We start from the raw sequence: 18,419 nt of genomic DNA, 5'->3' as shown, positions 1-18,419 counted from the left end.
ATAAAATAGAGCTTTTCTGTTTCAATGCTTAAGAATCAATTTGGTTTCTTCCAATTTCAATTTCAAGGTTCGATTTTTTTTTTCTTCAGTTTTTTGTTTTGTTGGGTTTTTTTTATGAAGGTGGATGAGGAAGAAGTGAAGAAGTTGAATGAAGGTGATTACTTGTACAAACCCTAACAGTTTTTTAATAAAATTAACGGAAGGAACTAATTTATGTAACGGAGACATATTTAAAGGACTCAAACGAATTTTTTATTAATTTTGGGACCAAAACGATACCAAAAAATTAATTAAGAGACGAAAATAGCAATTAAACCTATTTTTTTCAACACTCGTATTTTATGGAAGAAGTGCATGTTGGACTCACCCTTTTAGAAATGAAGTCTATCACTTTGAAACTAAGTTCCACTGATGAGACTCACATACATTTTATACCACCCCAAATTTTTAATGTTTTTTGTTTAAACATTTTTCAATCAGTTGTATTATTTGTTAGATATTTGAGTTCATATATCAATAAATTTTTGGCGCAATCTTACCCAAAAAAAATCTGCAATGAACTTTAATCCATCTAGGTTATCTATCTAATTGTTAGGTGTTTGGATTTTATATCAATATCAATATAAGATAATTCGAGCGAGTATAATATGTTTTTTCAAAACATAAATCGATTTTTGGCATTCAAAAATCGATTGAAGTGTAAAAGATTGATTTTCCTATTGTAGAAATCGAATTTATCAGATTGTACTAAATTATATTATTATTATTTTTTGTCCATGTAAGTTTAACTCAGTTGGTATGACAATGCATAATATATATAAGGTTCGGGGTTCAAACCCCGACCACCACAAAAAAAATGATATTATTTTTACATATTATTTTTACTCAAAGAAATCGATTTTCTTTGTCACAATAAATTAATTTTATAGGTCTCTTTAAAAAATAGTATGTTGTACTTGAGAAACATAAACCTTGCCTACAAAAGAAACTTCAATAGACTTCACTACCTTTAATCTGAGACAAAAATATGAATTTGAGCTTAAATTCTCAAAACTCAAATAGCCATTAAAATGACAATACTTAATCAATTTCGAATTCGTTTGTGCTATGAATCACTCAATTTAAGTAAACAGTTTTGAGTAGAGTTGTTCAAAAAATACACTTTTTCTCTTATTCATTTGATTGGTAAAATTCACAATCGAAAATAGTTTTGAGGAGAGTTGTTAAAAAAATCTTATTCTTACTCTTGTTGCTCCTTGAATTATGTCAAATCCTTAAAAACTAAAGTGTTTCAAGTCATATTTTGTTAATCAAATTAACTCGTCGATTACAGTGTGAAGGGGTTTAACTGAAAATATAATGGACAAGAGTACGTATGTTGAATAGCCATGTCTCATGATCCATAGGTTGCACGACCATCAAATTGGACTAGTTGTTTTGATTAGACAGTCTTTGATGACATATCGTTAAATTAAATAATGAGTTTAGTTATGTTAATGATGTGTGTAGGGATGTCAATGGGGCGGATCGGGGGCGGGGATACTTCCCCGATCCCCGCTTCGCCGGTGAATCCATTCCCCGTCCCCAATCCCCGTCCCTGCGGATCCCACGGAGCTCCACGGTTTTTTTTTTTTTTGCTAATTTAAGCTCTATACAGTCCATTTCTTGGTCAAGATAATGGAAAATAGCTAAACACATGCATATTTTAGGCTAAAGAGATCTAATAGATATTAATAGATAACAAAGAGAAATAATAGAAGAAGTTGCATTACTTGATACAGTCACATTACTAGTAGCAGGAGAGAATTAAGTCATAATCTAGTAGCAAAACCACAAAAGTGGACAAGTCATGTTGCTTAATATAAGATACATCTAAATTCAAAATAAGAAGGCATCCATTCACAACAAAAAATCATGTCTCTTGCTTCCAACAAGGCATCCATTCACAACAAAAAATCATGTCTCTTGCTTCCAACTTTTCCTTATAAGATCTTCTCCATCACCCTCCACCACAGTTATTTTTGACTCATTTCCTACAACAAGTAAACATATAGTCATAAGCATAACTACTTCACAAAAATACTTTAAAAACATGAAAGTAGTCAACAATAATAATTTTTACACTACCTCATCATCATCCATATCCTCATCAACACATTCAAAAGGAGCCAATATCTTTGAATAACCTAAGAAAAAAATAGCTAAATTATAAGTATGGTGACAAAAATACAAATGATAAAAAAAAAAAAGATGAATTTAACATTAAATGTACTACCTTGCATTTCTGTTCGGAACCAATCTTGGCTGCACATCAAAGCCTCTAATGTGTCTTCCTTCAACCTACTACGTTGTAGAGTTACAACACGGCCACTAGTACTAAATGCAGATTCCGAAGCAATCGTGGAGATTGGAATTGCCAAAAAGTCTCTTGCAATCTTTTGCAAAGTTGGATATCAAAATTTTTAAGGAACTCATTATTCTCTTTGTTCACTAAGATGTCATCTTCTAAATAAGAAACAAATTCTGATTTTTCATTAGTTGAAGCATTTTCCATCACATATTTCATATAATCTTGCTTTTCAACAGAAGGACCATCTAGTGTTGATGTACTCCATTCACTACCAACCATTTTATCACTTGCTTGATATTCAAAAATCAAATCTTCACACGTTTTCTTCACCTTTTCCAATTATTTAGAAGAATCACTACCATAAATAAGAGGGAAGAAGTAATTCAGCAATTGCATTTTATATCTAGGATCCAAAACAGCCCCTATTGCCATCACCCCATTAATCAAACCCCAATACTTGTCAAACTTCACAATCATATCTCCTGCCATATTCCGAATGGTATCACTACAAGAAATTTGCCACTCTCTTAAAGTCAACCTTATTTCACAAATTTTGGGAAAATAATGGTTTGAAGTTGGATACTTAGTACCTGAAAACAACTCGGTGACACTAAAAAACAATTTCAAATGTTCACAAATTTCTCTTGCCACTTTCCAATCTTTTTCACTTGGTGAAGATTTATAATGACTAAAACGTATAGCACAACGTTTAAAAACTTCTTCATAAGGCAATGCAGAAGCAAGCATCAAATAAGCAGAGTTCCACCTTGTCCTTGTGCAAGCTTCTTTTCATAGGTCATACCCAATTGTTCACAAGTATCTTTAAATTTCTCCTCCCTCTTAGGTGTTGCAACCCAATAACCAACACTTTCCCTAATCTTTTCAATCTAAGTTCCAATTGTTTGCATACCATCTTTAACAATCAAAGTTTAAGATGTGAGCGCAACAACGCATATGAAACAATTCACCATATGAATCAAAGTTTATTGGCTTTCAAAGCTATAAAGATCTTTCAACATGTCAACAGAACTTTAACAAGCAAATTTCAAAGTTTAAAAAAAAAGCTGAAGTAATTTTTACCCTTAAAATTATTGTTTGCACCATTAAAATTTAGGAGACTATTGCTTAATCTAAGAGGTGTATTTATTTACTATCATTTAATTCTTTCATATCTTTGTGATTTCAAAATAGTGGATGATTTTTTTTTTGTTACATCAAAATAGTGGATGATGCCACATGGTAATTAATTATATTGCTAAATGATAATAGTGTATATTGTCACTTGATTTAATTTTCATAATCAGATAAGTATTGCAGACTAAAACCATTAGAAACAATATCATCTAATCATTGGTTAAAAAAAAATGTCATTTAATCTATTTATAAAACAAAGCATATCAATTTAAATATGTAGTTAAGCTGAAAAATATTATAATTATACATTTTTTACAAGAATATCAACCACTATGTTAATTGTTTATTTTTAATATCTTTTGAGTCAAGTATAAGAAAGAAAAAAATATAAATTTTCAAGTTCGAATGGCATTATGCACATAAGTGCAAAACTTCATGAGGGTATTTGCAAAATGAGATGTTGACTAACAAAATAATTTGACGAAGGGGGTAAATTAATTAACGTTGTACAATTTCAGGAAGGTAATTGAAGTTTTGTTAACATCAGGGGGTAATTGCTGAAACTTACAATTTAAGAGAGTAATTGCCTATTTACATCTATCGGGTGCTAGCTTGTGGTGGGAAATTGTATGCCTGATGTATGGGGTTTGTTTGTAGAGGGAGTGGATAGGGTAACACATAATGAGATTATTCCTATCTTATCATGCTAGTATGATATTTTATAAAGGTATGATATGATAAAATCTAACATTAACTTATCATATCAAGTTGGGAAATGTTGAATTTAGACAAAGATATGATAGTTATCATGTCACGTTACTCCTATCTTGACAATAAAAGGAGTGTGTAATTCATAAATTGCTACTTATCATTTTTCATTCAAATCTTAACAATTTGTTTCAACTATATCCATGAAGTTCAACTCACTAATAAGAATTGAACTTTGTTACCTCGTTAAACAAAGTTTAAATTTTATACAAAACAATCGTAAAATATCATTGGTGTCATGAATAATAATAATAATTTATCATTCTCCATCTAAAAAACTTGTTTCAAACATACACATACAGTTCATTGTTATGACTTATATGCTAACTTGTCAAAAAAATAAAAGACTTATATGCTAAATCCAAATGAAATTGGAAAACTACTTATAATGTAGTAATAAATTGGAAATCAAATAAAATATATCCAAAATTCATTGTAATTATAAAAATTGTAGCACAACTTTTATTTGCTTTCCACAACAATCGCAACTCTACAATAAAAAATTGTTACGATTCTACAAATCAGAAACCAAATAAAATAATATATCCAAAATTCATTATACAATAAGTAGTTTTTATTATGATTTTTTTTATATAGAAGTTGTTAAATTATGAAAATAATGTTAAATTACAATGATTATATTTCATTATGATTGTGTTAAATTTCGATTACAATCGACCTTATGTACTCTTATTGTATAGAAGTTGATTGTTAAATTAAATCAACGGGATAGAGTAACACATAATGAGATTATTCCTATCTTATTATGCTAGTATGATATTTTTTATAAAGATATGATATGATAAAATCTAACATTAACTTATCATATCAAGGTGAGAAATGTTGAATTTAGACAAGATATGATAGTTATCATGTCACGTTACTCCTATCTTTACAATAAAACGAGTGTGTAATTCATAAATCGCTACTTATCAGTTTTCTTTCAAATCTTAACAATTTGTTTCAACTATATCCATGAAGTTCAACTCACTAATAAGAATTGAACTTTGTTACCTCGTTAAACAAAGTTTAAATTTTATACGAAACAGTCGTAAAATATCATTGGTGTCATGAATAATAATAATAATTTATCATTCTCCATCTAAAAAACTTGTTTCAAACATACACATACAGTTCATTGTTATGACTTATATGCTAACTTGTCAAAAAAATAAAAGACTTATATGCTAAATCCAAATGAAATTGAAAAACTACTTATAATGTAGTAACAAATTGGAAATCAAATAAAATATATCCAAAATTCATTGTAATTATAAAAATTGTAGCACAACTTTTATTTGCTTTCCACAACAATCGCAACTCTACAATAAAAAATTGTTACGATTCTATAAATCGGAAACCAAATAAAATAATATATCGAAAATTCATTCTACAATAAGTAGTTTTTATTACGATTTTTTTATATGGAAGTTTTTTTTTATTACAAGATATAGAAGTTGTTAAATTATAATGATTATATTTCATTATGATTGTGTTAAATTTCGAATACAATCGCCCGTATGTACTCTTATTGTATAGAAGTTGATTGTTAAATTATTCCATTCACTTTCTCTACAGTAAAAATACAGTGGATTTAATTTCAAAAGAATACATACGGTCGATTGTGTTAAATTACAAAAGCCTTGATATATGAATTTGTAAAAAAATTGCATAAATAGTTGTTTAAAATTTTTAAATATAATAATAAAGAATGAATCAGTGATTAAGATAGATAAAATTCATGTTATACAGAAAAAATATAGAGGTGTGTACTAAATTCGATAGTTGTGTGAATGGAATCCTTACACTAGATAATATACTCACTCTCTCTTTTAAAGATTATCATATTGGATAATTTCACACAAATTAACAATAATAAGTAAATAAACCCTTAAAAATTATATATAAAAATGAATACATCATGTTTCATTTTTTTTTTTAAAAGGTAGGATTTTTTTTTTAAAAGATTAAAAGGTAGGAATTATTAATACATAAAATTACACTGAAATGTTAACAAGAAAAAATATCCTGAAAATGACGGTGAGATAAGTTAAATTTGTTTCTCTCATTTAAAGCACGGGTGTGAATACTAATTAGTTTCAGGGTTAAATATGTTTTTTGTCCTTATAAATATATCAATTTTTCGTTTTAGTCCCTCTAAAATTTTCCTTCAACTTTTAGTCTCTATAAAATTTTCAATATTCCCTTTTGGTCCCTATTTTAGGTATAAGAATAGTAATTACTTATAGGGGTAACCTATGAAGAGAGAGTAACAAATTATAGTCCCTATAAAATTTTCAATATTCACTTTTGATACCAATTGATAAAAGTTTTAGTTTTTAGCCATGAATCACTAGATACAAATTATAGCATATCAGTAGTAATAAAGAATGATGAAGAAACTATGTACCTTTTGAATTAGGTTGATGAAGGATAACCGTCAGAAGGATGAGAGGGATGACTACCCTCATTCCGTTTAGCACTGGAATATTCAGAATAGTTTAACCGTCTGATGAGATGACGTTTAAATAGCTAAACGGCTGAAGGCAGAGACCTCTCATTGGGCTTAGCTAAATGGTCCAACCCATCACGGTCCATTTAGAAAGAATAGCTCAATTAGACATATTCATCAACTAATTAGTGCTTAACACAATAAACCATAATTTATATTATGACATCAACTTATAATAATTGATTATTGTCAATCCATAATTGATTAATTAAATAATTAATCCAACAATCTCTCACTTGGATGACAATACTCAATTATTAAAAGAATAAAAATTTGCTTGTCATAAAGAATAAAGAATTTAAAATTATATGTATGGTCAAAGCACTAATCATTCAAAAGAGAAGTAAGTTTTAATGCTGCAGAAATTGAATCTGATAGGGAAAACAAATCATACAGGTCAAAGACTCACTTTTCTAACAAATGATGAATTTATAGTGACACGTTTGAATTTAAAAAAGAATGTGTCATTAAAGAATGGCCCAGACATTTTAAAAATGTAATAACAAACTCCCACTAACCCAATATATCATAGACTTAATCAAATCATTATGAGTTACAATACTCATTTATATAAGTCCGTGGTTAGTGGTTCTGCCAATGAGTTTTCAATTCCATAAAAATCGTATATCCACGTAGGTATCAGAATAGTAATTACTTATAGGGGTAGTCTATGAAGAGAGAGTAATTACATTTACTAAAACGAAAAATTGACATATTTATAGGGACCAAAAACATATTTAACCCTTAATTTTAATTGGGTAAAATATGTTTTTGATCCCTATAAATATATCAACTTTTTGTTTTAGTCCCTCTAAAATTTTCCTTCAACTTTTAGTCCCTACAAAATTTTCAATCACTACTTTTGGTCCCTATTTTTAAGTTAATTTTTGTATTTTTTTTTTTAATGGAATTGTGCAGAAATATGTAGAATATTGTAAAAAAAAATCCACAAAAAAATTAGAATTTTTTAACAAAATACAAATTAAATATGAATTTTTAACCGAGAAAAGTATAAAAAAATCATATTAAATTCATGTTTTGTTAAAAAATTCTAAAGGAGAGATTCTTATAATATTATGCATTTTTCTACAAAATTTTATTCAAAAATATGAATTCTACATATAAGTTTACTATAAAAGAGGGACCAAAAATGAAGATGAAAAATTTTATAGGGATTAAAAGTTGAAGGAAAATTATATAAGAACTAAAACAAAAAGTTTGTATATTTATAGGATCAAAAATATATTTAATCCATTTTAATTCCATAAAAAAATGAAGTGAAACGATCCCAATGGCGACGTTTGGGTTATAGCAGTAGTATACAATTGCGCAGCATATATAACAACAGTTGCACATTAGGCTTTGTTTGGATTCCAATTCTAAAATCACTTCTAGTAGTAGTAATCACATACACTACTTCAAATGGCTGGTAATGGCGACGAACACAGACTAAACCTTGAACCTGAGAAACAGAGCCTTCTCAATCGCCACACTGAAAAGCACTTCACCGCGGGTGAAATCGTCCGTGACATCATCATTGGCGTTTCCGATGGCCTCACCGTCCCTTTCGCCCTCGCCGCCGGTCTCTCTGGCGCCAATGCTACTTCTTCCATCGTCCTCACTGCTGGCATCGCCGAAGTCGCCGCCGGCGCCATCTCCATGGGTCTCGGAGGGTAACACTCTTTACACACTCAATTTTGATCATATTTTTTTTTTATCATCATGAATTGATTTGAAGAAACGTTGCACTGTGTTGTTGTGAAGGTATTTGGCTGCAAAAGGTGAAGCTGATCATTACAATAGAGAATTGAAAAGGGAACAAGAAGAAATCGTTACAGTACCAGAAACTGGTTCGTAATATTTTTTATTTTTTATTTTTTTTTATTTGATTTTTAAATTGTTTTTTATTTGTGTGAAAAAATTTCAGAAGCAGCTGAGGTGGCAGAAATATTGGCTGAGTATGGAATAGAGGCACATGAATATGGACCTGTGGTGAATGCTCTGAGAAAGAATCCTCAAGCATGGCTTGATTTCATGATGAAGTAAGTTTCATTTTATTTTATTTTATTTTATTTTAATATTTGTTGAGTTAATAATACGCATGAGAAAGTAATTTGTCCAAAATTTGGAGTTAGCTATGCGTCGTTACTTGTTGAATGCTATATGCTTGCAAGCAAGAGTGGGATTGGAAAGAGAAAGGCACTTTTTCTGGTTGTGGGTTTCCACTTTTTCAGTGTGGACATGCTTTGATACTTTGATTATAGATTCCAAACTTTGGTCATGCGTGCCACAGTTACACAAATAATACTACTATTTCGACTCTCCTTTTGTTTTTTTTTTTTTTAGTACGTCAATATTTAAAATTAATTAATTTAATATATTCCTCGCAACTTTGAAGATTAACATCTCCAAATTTTGTGATTTTCAAATGAGCGTAAAACTTTTTCTATGAATTTTAACATTGTTTTCTAAACTTGAGTTCAACTTTAATTACTATCTTAGAAGAAATATGTGTCAAGATAAAATATAAAGTTTGAAATCCTCGATTTCAATTTTTATCATAACCATTTTTTTTAATTCCAAACCATTGTATTTTAGAATCAATGTTTTTTTTGTTGTTGTTTTTGTTGTTGGAAAGCTGAGAATAATTAGCTCAAGTTATTTTAATATTAGGCATATGCTACTGGTCCATGAAATGCAAACGGATAAAAACATGATAAAAGTCAAAAGAATTATCCCAGAGAACCTTACACGTGGGTTTCTTTTATAATTATTTATAATGTACAGCTAGTTAGGATGAATAAATGATCCTGTGCATATACAATGTTAATATTTATGCTTCTATAAATAAATAAACGTCTCTAACTTGTGCCTAAAAAAAGTTTTTCAGAACAAAAATATTGTGATGCATACAAGTATGTTGCAATGTTTCCGACTTGAATTTGAATTATTAAAATAAGATTGATATGGTTTACTTTAGAAATCAAATTAGAGGTACAGATTTACTGGTGGATGTAGAGAACCGAAAGACCATTTTTTTTTTATACTATGAAGAGAAGTTTTGAAACATGAATCCAACTTATATTCATCCACCTTTATATTGTTTCTACATGCATCTTTCATAATGTGAATACTTGCTACAATCAAATATGACTCTGAATGCTTGAAAAAATAAACAAATTGATATAATCCAATTTTATATACATGCACCTTTTTATTGTTTCTACAATACCTGCTTCCTCAAAAATATGAATTAATTTCTACAATAGAAGATAACTTAGTGAATTTGTGACTGATTGAACAAATTAATTAACAAATTGGTTACTTGGCGTGGCAGGTTTGAGTTGGGACTAGAGAAGCCAGATCCGAGAAGAGCATTGTATAGTGCAATGACAATTGCTATTGCTTACGTATTGGGTGGAATTGTTCCTCTCATTCCTTACATGTTCATTCGAAATGCATCAGAGGCTGTTCTTGTTTCAGTGGTGGTTACATTGATTGCTTTGCTTATCTTTGGCTTTGTCAAGGGATCCTTCACCGGCAACAAGCCAATCAGGAGTGCTTTGGAAACTGCTCTAATTGGTGCCATTGCCTCTGCGGCTGCTTATGGTTTGGCAAAGGCTTTCCATCCATAGTTTCATGCTCTTTCAGAACTATTATTTTCTACTTCTTGTCTATTAGATGCTACTTGTGGTGGTAACTGGCAACAATTTTCAGTTTCTTGCCACATTTTCATGAACCATTTAACTTTTGGCTTGAAATTTTTGTGGTTGATATCAATTTGCATTTTAATCGTCTCCTTCGATAGTTGATACATGGAATGAGTGATCATTATGGTGCAACTGTTTGCCACCACCATTTGAAGAGGTGTTAAATGGCTATTGTTGCAAGATGACAAGAGATAAAATTTAAAAATATACTTAAAAGAGGCAGGATCCGTTGACACCAGGTTTAAGTCTTAAGACTTACACCAAATCTTAACCATTCAATGTTATCAATCCATTGGTTCATAATTTTCCATATGACAAACACATTAAGAAATATAATAGAGTAACACGTGAGTATTTGTTTTCTTTCCTTTTTGACCATTCTCATCTTATACTGGGGACGAAACAAATCCCTAATACTACAAAAATCTCAAAGAAACAATTAAATTCCAATTTCTAAATTCCATTAATCAATCACATATAGAACTCTTGATTTTGTTTCTCAACGTAATTTTCAAGCACTAAGACAATTATTCAATTGAGTTCCATCAGGGATTTTTCTTTTCAGATCCATTGATCAATTATTTTAAAATAAAAACATGATTATGCGAAAATCATAATTTAAGTTTCAAAGTCTCTTTTCCTCAAACAAAAAAAAAAAATCGAAGACTGTTGTGAAACTTTTGATATTTTTATTTTGGGTGACAATTTTGATCAATGGCAAAGAATGGCAAGGAAGAAGTACAAAGGGAATATGTTTTTGTTTGTGACTAATTTAAGGTAATAAATTAATTATAAAATCTTTATCATTTATTACATGACACATATTAAGTTTTTTGTTTCCATATTTTCAACCATTAGATTAAATAGATTGAATGGTTAGGATTTGGTGCAAGCCTTTAGACTTACACCTGGTGTCAACGGATTCTGCCTCTATTTAAAAACGCATGTTTGAAATCTAAGAATTTGCAATCAGTTTACATTTGCCAAAATGTAGGCATAAGGATTGTTTATATTCACCATTGAGTTGGTGCCATGTTTGTTCTCTATGGATTTTTTATTTTGAAAAAGAAAAACAAGATAAACAGAACAGGTACTACTGCTCTAGAGTCTATTAATTTGGTAATTGGAATTAGAACCTTTCTCCTTAAGGCTTCGTGAAACTAAATTGTGATGGAGCCTCCTGTTCCTCAAGTGGCAACTGGGCAGCTTGTAGGAGAGGATACACAATTAGAATCTTCTTCCTAGTTGCTTTCTAATGTTGTTTTGGGGGTATTTGATTAATAGCAGTTTGGTTTTGCGTTGAAGCATGGATTCTCGTGTTTAAATGATACTTTTTTTACGAGACTCATTTGATATTTCCAAATACGTTAATTAATTCTTTACCAACACACCCCTATTTATTTTATATTGAATGGGCTGGACTGGCCCATTAGCCCGCATAACTCACATGGATCGTCAGTTTGACCCATTTATCTAACCAGACCCCTTAGGCTGGAATGGGTCAACCCATGCATGGGTCGTTGGTTTGACCCATTTATCTAACCAGACTCCTCTGGCTGGAATGGGTCAACCCATTTAACAGCTCTTCTTGCTTTCGGGAGAACCTTCCATGCTCTGAATGTGGGAAATTTTGGGAAGTCCTTCAAAGTTTGAATGTGGCTAAACTTGTGGTTTCAATGCTATTTTGGTTGAATTAAAAGCATAAGTGGCACATACAAAACATCTCCATGGGTAGTGATGGCTATAAAAAATTCAAAAATATATATTGATACTAGAGTGAATCATCAACTTCGTCCCTGAATTTGCAAGCATCGGTCAAAATCGTCCCCAAATTTTGCAAAATATCAATTTCGTCCCTGAATTTGTAAAATGACAATCAATTTCGTCCTTCCAATTAACTGGAGTGTTAACGGAGCTGACGTGGCCGTTAACCTCTCACATGGACTGCCATGTCAGACGCCATATAAGCATGGACTAATATGGCCGATTGTAACCAACATTTTCAAGGACTAATTTGGCTGATTTGCAGAAAATGTAAGAATGTCATCTTCCCCAATGGCTATTTCTTCCCCAAATGTATAAAATTGAAACCCTAATTTTACAATCTTTAATCCACACTCCAAAATTCACAAAAATTCTTCCAATAATTAGTGGTAATGTTCTTCCCAATTGAAATAACCTCAAACCCTAATTTTTTGATTGAATTCAAAATAAAAAAATCTCCAAAATTCCTTCAAACAAAACTGTTGTAATTGAATCTGAAATGATGGGGGTGGGTGTATCGGCAAAAAATATTTAGAAAATCGATCTTCATGTTCAAGTCAAAGGAAAGTGAGAATGAAGTTGTTTGGAGGGTGAGGTTGATAGACAAAATTGATACTTTAGGAGTTGAGCTTAGGTTGATTAAGTTTTTGATAGTCATGGTTTGCTTGTTTGAATTTATGAACATGCTTCTGAATTGTACTAGACGTGTGTAATGTTGTAATGAAAAGAGGTTGAAGATGAATCTTCATGTAACCTTTCTATCAAAATATTTACATCAGATTATGTTGAAAAACAGCAAATCAATCCTTGAATTATATAACTAATCCCTATTTGCGTTTGTGTCCGTGTTGCTGAGTTTTTTGGTTATGCAATGTATACATGCGTGTGACACTTTTATCCTCTTATTTAGTTGTTATAAGACTGGTGCTCCTTTACCATGAAATCAAAGTTCTAGTTTATTTAAATACTACTCTTTGCCATAAGACCCTTTCATTGAGCAACAAAAACTCTTTCAGCATATCAGCGATCATACACAAGAGTTGGAGCAAAACACAGATAACTAGGGAGAAGGATTGATTAGAGGGAGGGGAAGAGAATAATACTAGAATAGTGACAAGCATCGGCTAGTGCAAAATAATATGGCAAAAAACCATGTTTTCTATTAATTACTTGTTCTTTACAAGTATAGGAAGCCATGTGCGACTGTTTAGGGTGGCACAAAAGACAAAGCTCCTTCAACGCTCTTCCTTACAATCTAAACTTAATATGAAACATTTGATCCATCGTACTAGTTACAGACCATACAACTCCCGGACGAGACGGGACTGGACACCATATCAAGAAGCCAAAAAGCAAATCCCGATTAGTATTCAGATATTAGGTAGATCTGCAAACAGCAACAAATCAACAGATCCTCAATCAGCTCCATTATATGATTGGCTGAGTTGTTTAGTACGTAGACAAATGATAAAGATGCAGCCAGGCTTACACTGAATCCAGATGACGATCAAACAGCTGCTGGAGGAAGATGGAAGAAAGAATAGTTAAACTGTGACTTGATAATATTATAACTTCAGCGCGAGGAAATTTGTTTCCTTCTCTCTATATTTTGCTAGTTTTTAGAAGCTAGAAATCGTTCTTCTCAGTTTGAGGTTCCAAAACTCTGTAGCCCATCAAATATCCCCCATCAGCATATAATTTCAACTCATGCGTGAGTGTTCTCCATTTCTATAATCATCGCTTCAAAATCAGATGTTTCATTTAGAGCTTCAGATATGATGTGATCCATCTCCGTGTCACTAACAGTTTGCTCCTCGTTTTCACGATCAGTATCTTCAACATTTTTGAGGATAGGACTGCCTAAAAATAGTTGTTCCCACGAACCGTCATCTGGTAAATCAGGTACAAGAAACGGAGAATGATTATCTAATGGACACAATTTCTCATCTAGAAGCAGTTTCAAGAACTCAGAACTGATGCACAGGTCTTTTAACCCATCCGTAGAAACCTCAGGTTCTGGTTGCTTATTAAAGGCAGGAGATCGTGGAACAACAGGTTTTAGTTTTTCAGCAACAGGTGGTGTATACTTTATAATCATCCCATCAGAAGAAACTGGTCTGTCATCTTGGTTACCTTGGTCCCACATATTCCCTGCTTCAGAAAAACGCCAGTTATTTTCCTTAGGGTGAAGCAGCTGAACCAAGAATCCAGGGCATTGCACGACCATGACCAAGAATGAGAGCATCTGCTGCTGATGCTTTTCCATTCCTTCAAGGCGGTCACTCAGTAGAAGCAGCTTACTCTCAGAAGATTCAAGGTGCTGCTTATGTTTGACCAACTCCTGCGTGAGGGTTTTTCTATCCGATTTTAGATTCTCAACTTCTCTCCAAAGGCCATGATTTACTGCTTCTTGTGATGGTTCATCGCGGTTGTCTTTTGGTGGCAATGGTTTTTGCTGATCTGCAGCAACATGTGGATGTTTCCTTCTACGTATATTCTTCAGCAAATGCTTTTGACCCCTAATGAAGTTTTCATTGGCAAATTCCCAGTGATCTGCATCAATTTTTCTGAAGCCCTGATAAATTCAACAGTCATCAGTTGCTGACTTTAAAAGAGAGACACTCTAAACAAATAGAGACACGGTAAAGATGCAGCTCAAGATAAACAAACTTATTCTAGGTTCTCCTACTGAGTGGGAAAAGGTTGCATGTTGTTGTAGCAAAGGTTTCTCAAAAGGTCAAGTATATTATCTAATACATTTTCAATTTAGCAGCACCATAGGATTATGATCCTGTATGGATAAACAACTTAATCAAGCACTTATAGCTTAAACACTTGTTATATAACAGTTTATGTATAAGCTATTTCTATAACTAAAAATAAAATAGTTAGACTGTTTTCATATAAGATATAGACTATTTTTAGAAGCTATCCTGTAGAGCTTATGAAAATAAGCTGAAAAACTGCTTATGGGCATCAAAGTTGGCAATTGCGGAAAAATAGTGGTTTCTCAAATTGTGTGTTGTTTTTCAGTGATATAGCTGCTATTTGACAACACTTTGTACTAAATAGACAATAGTGGTATGTTCAAATTTGGCATAAGGTCTCCCAAACACAGTCTCACAGTCACAGGGCTTATGTGAAAATATAAAATCAACAACGCAAAAAGTGGCTTAGAAGTAAAATACAAACAAACCCTATTTTATACTAAATAGTAGTATGTAAATCAAGGAAACCGAATAGCTATATCCATTAATAATATAATATAATATTGAAACAGAACGATGTACAGTTAATAATTGGGGAAAGGAACAGAGAAATTAAATAACATATATGAAAGAGAGAATCGCAAAAGAATGACCTAAATCAAATATAAAATTGAAGGGAGGGGATGAATAAGAGAGCATACATAGATATTGAGTTGTCTGACGAAGCTGGAGAAATTATTGTGTTTGAAATAATTAGGGAGAAGAGTGAGTGAGAATTGATCAGCGTTGGAGATGATGAAACTGTTGTTACTATCAGCGGACCATGAGATTATGGAGTCGGTAGAAGGATCTTCAACCATATCGTAACACTTGTTCAAGAAAGGTGCCACCGAACCAGAACCAGAACCAGAACCACCCTTCTCGCTCGATGTTGCTGCTTTCACCATTATTATTAATCAACAATTAACCTGATGACTGATGAGGAAGAAGAAATAGTAGAACTCTAGAGAGAGAGAGAGAGAGCGAGAGAGAGAATGACTTTTCAGTTGTCTAACTAACTACAAACAAAGACTTAGAAGATTTATGAAATTTCGCTGCGCCTCCCTCCATCGACTCCATCCACGCGTTCTTTTCTTTTCCTCTACCAAAAACTTTTCTTTGGGTTTTCGAATCCTTTATACTTTTCTTTTTCTACAAATATATATTTATTTTTTTGGTTATGTTAACCGGTGCTGGTTAAAGTATCTAGAAAATAAAAAATTAAATTAAAAATACATTTTTTTTTTTTTTTAAGTATTGATTACACAATTTTTAATGTAAAAAATTTTATACAATTTTTTCCCTTTTTTTATATAATAAATCTCTTACTGTCCTGACCAAAAAAAATAAAAAATCTCCTACGGTGGCAAAAAAAATTGTGTTTTAGTTTTTAAGAAGAAAAAGAACAAAAATTTTGTTTGGTAATCCTGTTTTTGAAAACAGTTTTAGAGATGAAAAATAAAAAAACTTGTGTGATAAATTTATTTTGAAAACTAAAAAATTGAAAATGTGTTTGATTGATACATATTTTAATGGGAATTGAATTTCAAGCGAATGCTTAAGAACACTATCTTGAAATAATGCCTAAGAAAAAAATGTTATTCAATTCAATTAATTATTTGATTAAAACTCCATCAATTTTTTTATATAAAATAATATATGTATTTTTACATTAAATAGGATATCTTGTTGCCCGTTAGATTGTCTGAGTTTTCTCTGTTTTAGTATGTTTCTGACTTCTTGTAACTTTTTAGTGGTCTCCTAGGCAAACCTTGTGCTTGGGAACTGCTATTGTTGTAGTTATATAATTTCATTTTGATTTCTTAAAAAAAAAAAAAAAAGGATATCTTGTTGTCATAGATGTAAGTATTTTGTAGGCCAATTATAAAAGGAAACCGCCGTATATTACAAATATTAGTAAAAGAAAATTATGATTTATAATTTAGATTTCTAGATATTGATCAAAATTAGATCTTATTTAATTGGATAGAAACAACCTAACTTTTTTGTTAGTCATCCAAAATTAACTGAATTGTTCATATAATGTAATTATGTTGATAATATTAGATTAGACACCTTCACCCAAATTTAAATCCGAGACCTCATAGTTGTCTGTGAGTATCGGTAGTACTTGTCACTTTATCAAACAAGAAGAAAAAAAAGGATTACACATGATTGATTGAATTAATGGTTATTTATTTATTTATTTTTTGGTCAAGTAGTTTAGTGGCTGAAACTCACACATTTTAAATGTGAAGAAATGAGGTGTCCGGGGTTCGAACTCTAACCCTGCATATATTATGCAATGTTCCGATCAATTGAGCTAAGCTCAAGGAGACTTAATGATTATTTATTTATTGAATACAATTAAATAATAAGCTATAATTCAAGAAATAATGGAAAAAAATAATGAAAAAAATTCAATTAAATTAAATTAATACTCCCTCCGTCTCATAATAACCGAGTCAATTGCAAAAAAAAAAAAGTTCTAAAATAACTGAGTCATTTCACTTTCCAATACAATATTAATTACTTTTTCCCCTTTATAACTCTAATTAATATTATTTTCATCACTCTCAATTCAATATATTCTACTTTGCATTTATAATAGTGGAGAATTCACCAATACTTAACAAAAACACTTCAAACATTTTTTTTTTTTGGTAGATAAAAACTTTTTTTCTATCTCCTTCATTTATATATTTTCCTATATGTGAAATAAATTTTTGGCTCAATTAAATATGGGACGGATGAAGTATAAGAATAGACAAAAATTCAATTCAATTAATATAAGAATAGGTTCCCGGTGTGTGAGGCTGTGAGCGTCAACATAAGAATAGGTAAAAAATAATAATAGAACTTCCACTTAATTACCAAACTGCCATTAATGAAAATTGTACATTTTCTCCGTGTTTTCTGTTTTCAATCTTTGTTGAAAGAGAAAAGCAAAAGTGAAAAGCAAAACCCATATTTGCTGTTTTGGTTTTTTACTTTTAAAAACTGCAAAATGGCAAAAAGTTTTTAAAAACAATTTTACAAAATCATACATCCAAACAAGTTTTCTAGTTTTTAATTTTTAAAAACTGAAAAATAGTTATTGAAAACTAAATCAAACAAACCCTAAGAGTGTGTTTGGATAGAGCATTTGAAAATCCAAGGGAATTTGAAATTCTAAGGAATTCAAATGCTTCAATTGAATTCCTTTCATTTTCAAAATTCATTGTTTGGGTAAAGTGAATGAATTCCTTCATTTTCAAAATTCATTGTTTGGATGACAAAGTAATTGAATTCCTTTATTTGACTAAATTTTATTTCTTATAATTTCTTCCATTTTTAAACTAATTAACTGGAAAAAAAAAATCCTAAAAAAATAATTAATTTAAATTTTTTTCTATCATAATTTATTAAATTTCTTGACTCGATTTCATTCACTT

General features: G+C 30.9%; 2 protein-coding genes and 1 long non-coding RNA gene across 4 annotated transcripts; 1 reads left to right on the top strand and 2 right to left on the bottom strand.

Moving 5' to 3' along the window:
- Positions 1 to 1,806: 1,806 nt before the first annotated feature.
- Positions 1,807 to 2,473, bottom strand: LOC112417065 (uncharacterized). Its single transcript, XR_003007525.2, has 3 exons — positions 2,276 to 2,473; positions 2,128 to 2,186; positions 1,807 to 2,033 (listed from the first exon to the last, which is right to left on the bottom strand). It is a non-coding gene; the product is annotated as an uncharacterized lncRNA (long non-coding RNA).
- Positions 2,474 to 8,047: 5,574 nt separating this feature from the next.
- On the top strand, positions 8,048 to 10,561 carry LOC11410138 (vacuolar iron transporter 1). Its single transcript, XM_003630932.4, has 4 exons — positions 8,048 to 8,437; positions 8,529 to 8,614; positions 8,692 to 8,806; positions 10,102 to 10,561. Exons 1-4 carry the CDS (start codon positions 8,187 to 8,189, stop codon positions 10,397 to 10,399), a joined length of 750 nt encoding a protein of 249 aa, XP_003630980.1. The 5' UTR covers positions 8,048 to 8,186; the 3' UTR covers positions 10,400 to 10,561.
- Positions 10,562 to 13,363: 2,802 nt separating this feature from the next.
- Positions 13,364 to 16,101, bottom strand: LOC11412391 (heat stress transcription factor A-8). Of its 2 annotated transcripts, XR_003008051.2 has the most exons (3): positions 15,648 to 16,101; positions 13,728 to 14,813; positions 13,364 to 13,625 (listed from the first exon to the last, which is right to left on the bottom strand). XR_003008051.2 is itself a non-coding variant. In XM_024773519.2 (2 exons), the coding sequence occupies exons 1-2, from the start codon at positions 15,891 to 15,893 to the stop codon at positions 13,944 to 13,946; spliced, it is 1,116 nt and encodes a 371-aa protein (XP_024629287.1). In that variant the 5' UTR covers positions 15,894 to 16,101; the 3' UTR covers positions 13,364 to 13,943. The 2 variants fall into 2 exon arrangements, 1 of the variants encoding a protein (XP_024629287.1); XM_024773519.2 differs by having other exon boundaries at positions 13,364 to 14,813.
- Between the last annotated feature and the right edge of the window lie 2,318 nt (positions 16,102 to 18,419).

This window comes from Medicago truncatula, chromosome 8 (assembly GCF_003473485.1).
Source record: "Medicago truncatula cultivar Jemalong A17 chromosome 8, MtrunA17r5.0-ANR, whole genome shotgun sequence".
In the NCBI taxonomy this organism is placed as follows: domain Eukaryota; kingdom Viridiplantae; phylum Streptophyta; class Magnoliopsida; order Fabales; family Fabaceae; genus Medicago; species Medicago truncatula.
Note: the sequence above shows the minus strand (reverse complement) of the source record. Positions and strands in the feature narration are given on the sequence as shown.

What these genes read in the sequence shown, in the direction of transcription:
- LOC11410138 (XM_003630932.4), top strand. Translation starts at nt 8,187, where the DNA reads ATGGCTGGTAATGGCGACGAACACAGACTAAACCTTGAACCTGAGAAA. An exon ending in CGTTACAGTACCAGAAACTG is followed by an intron (nt 8,615 to 8,691) that starts GTTCGTAATATT and finishes AAAAAATTTCAG; the next exon opens with AAGCAGCTGAGGTGGCAGAA. An exon ending in TGGCTTGATTTCATGATGAA is followed by an intron (nt 8,807 to 10,101) that starts GTAAGTTTCATT and finishes TTGGCGTGGCAG; the next exon opens with GTTTGAGTTGGGACTAGAGA.
- LOC11412391 (XM_024773519.2), bottom strand. Translation starts at nt 15,893, where the DNA reads ATGGTGAAAGCAGCAACATCGAGCGAGAAGGGTGGTTCTGGTTCTGGT. An exon ending in TCAGACAACTCAATATCTAT is followed by an intron (nt 14,814 to 15,647) that starts GTATGCTCTCTT and finishes TGAATTTATCAG; the next exon opens with GGCTTCAGAAAAATTGATGC.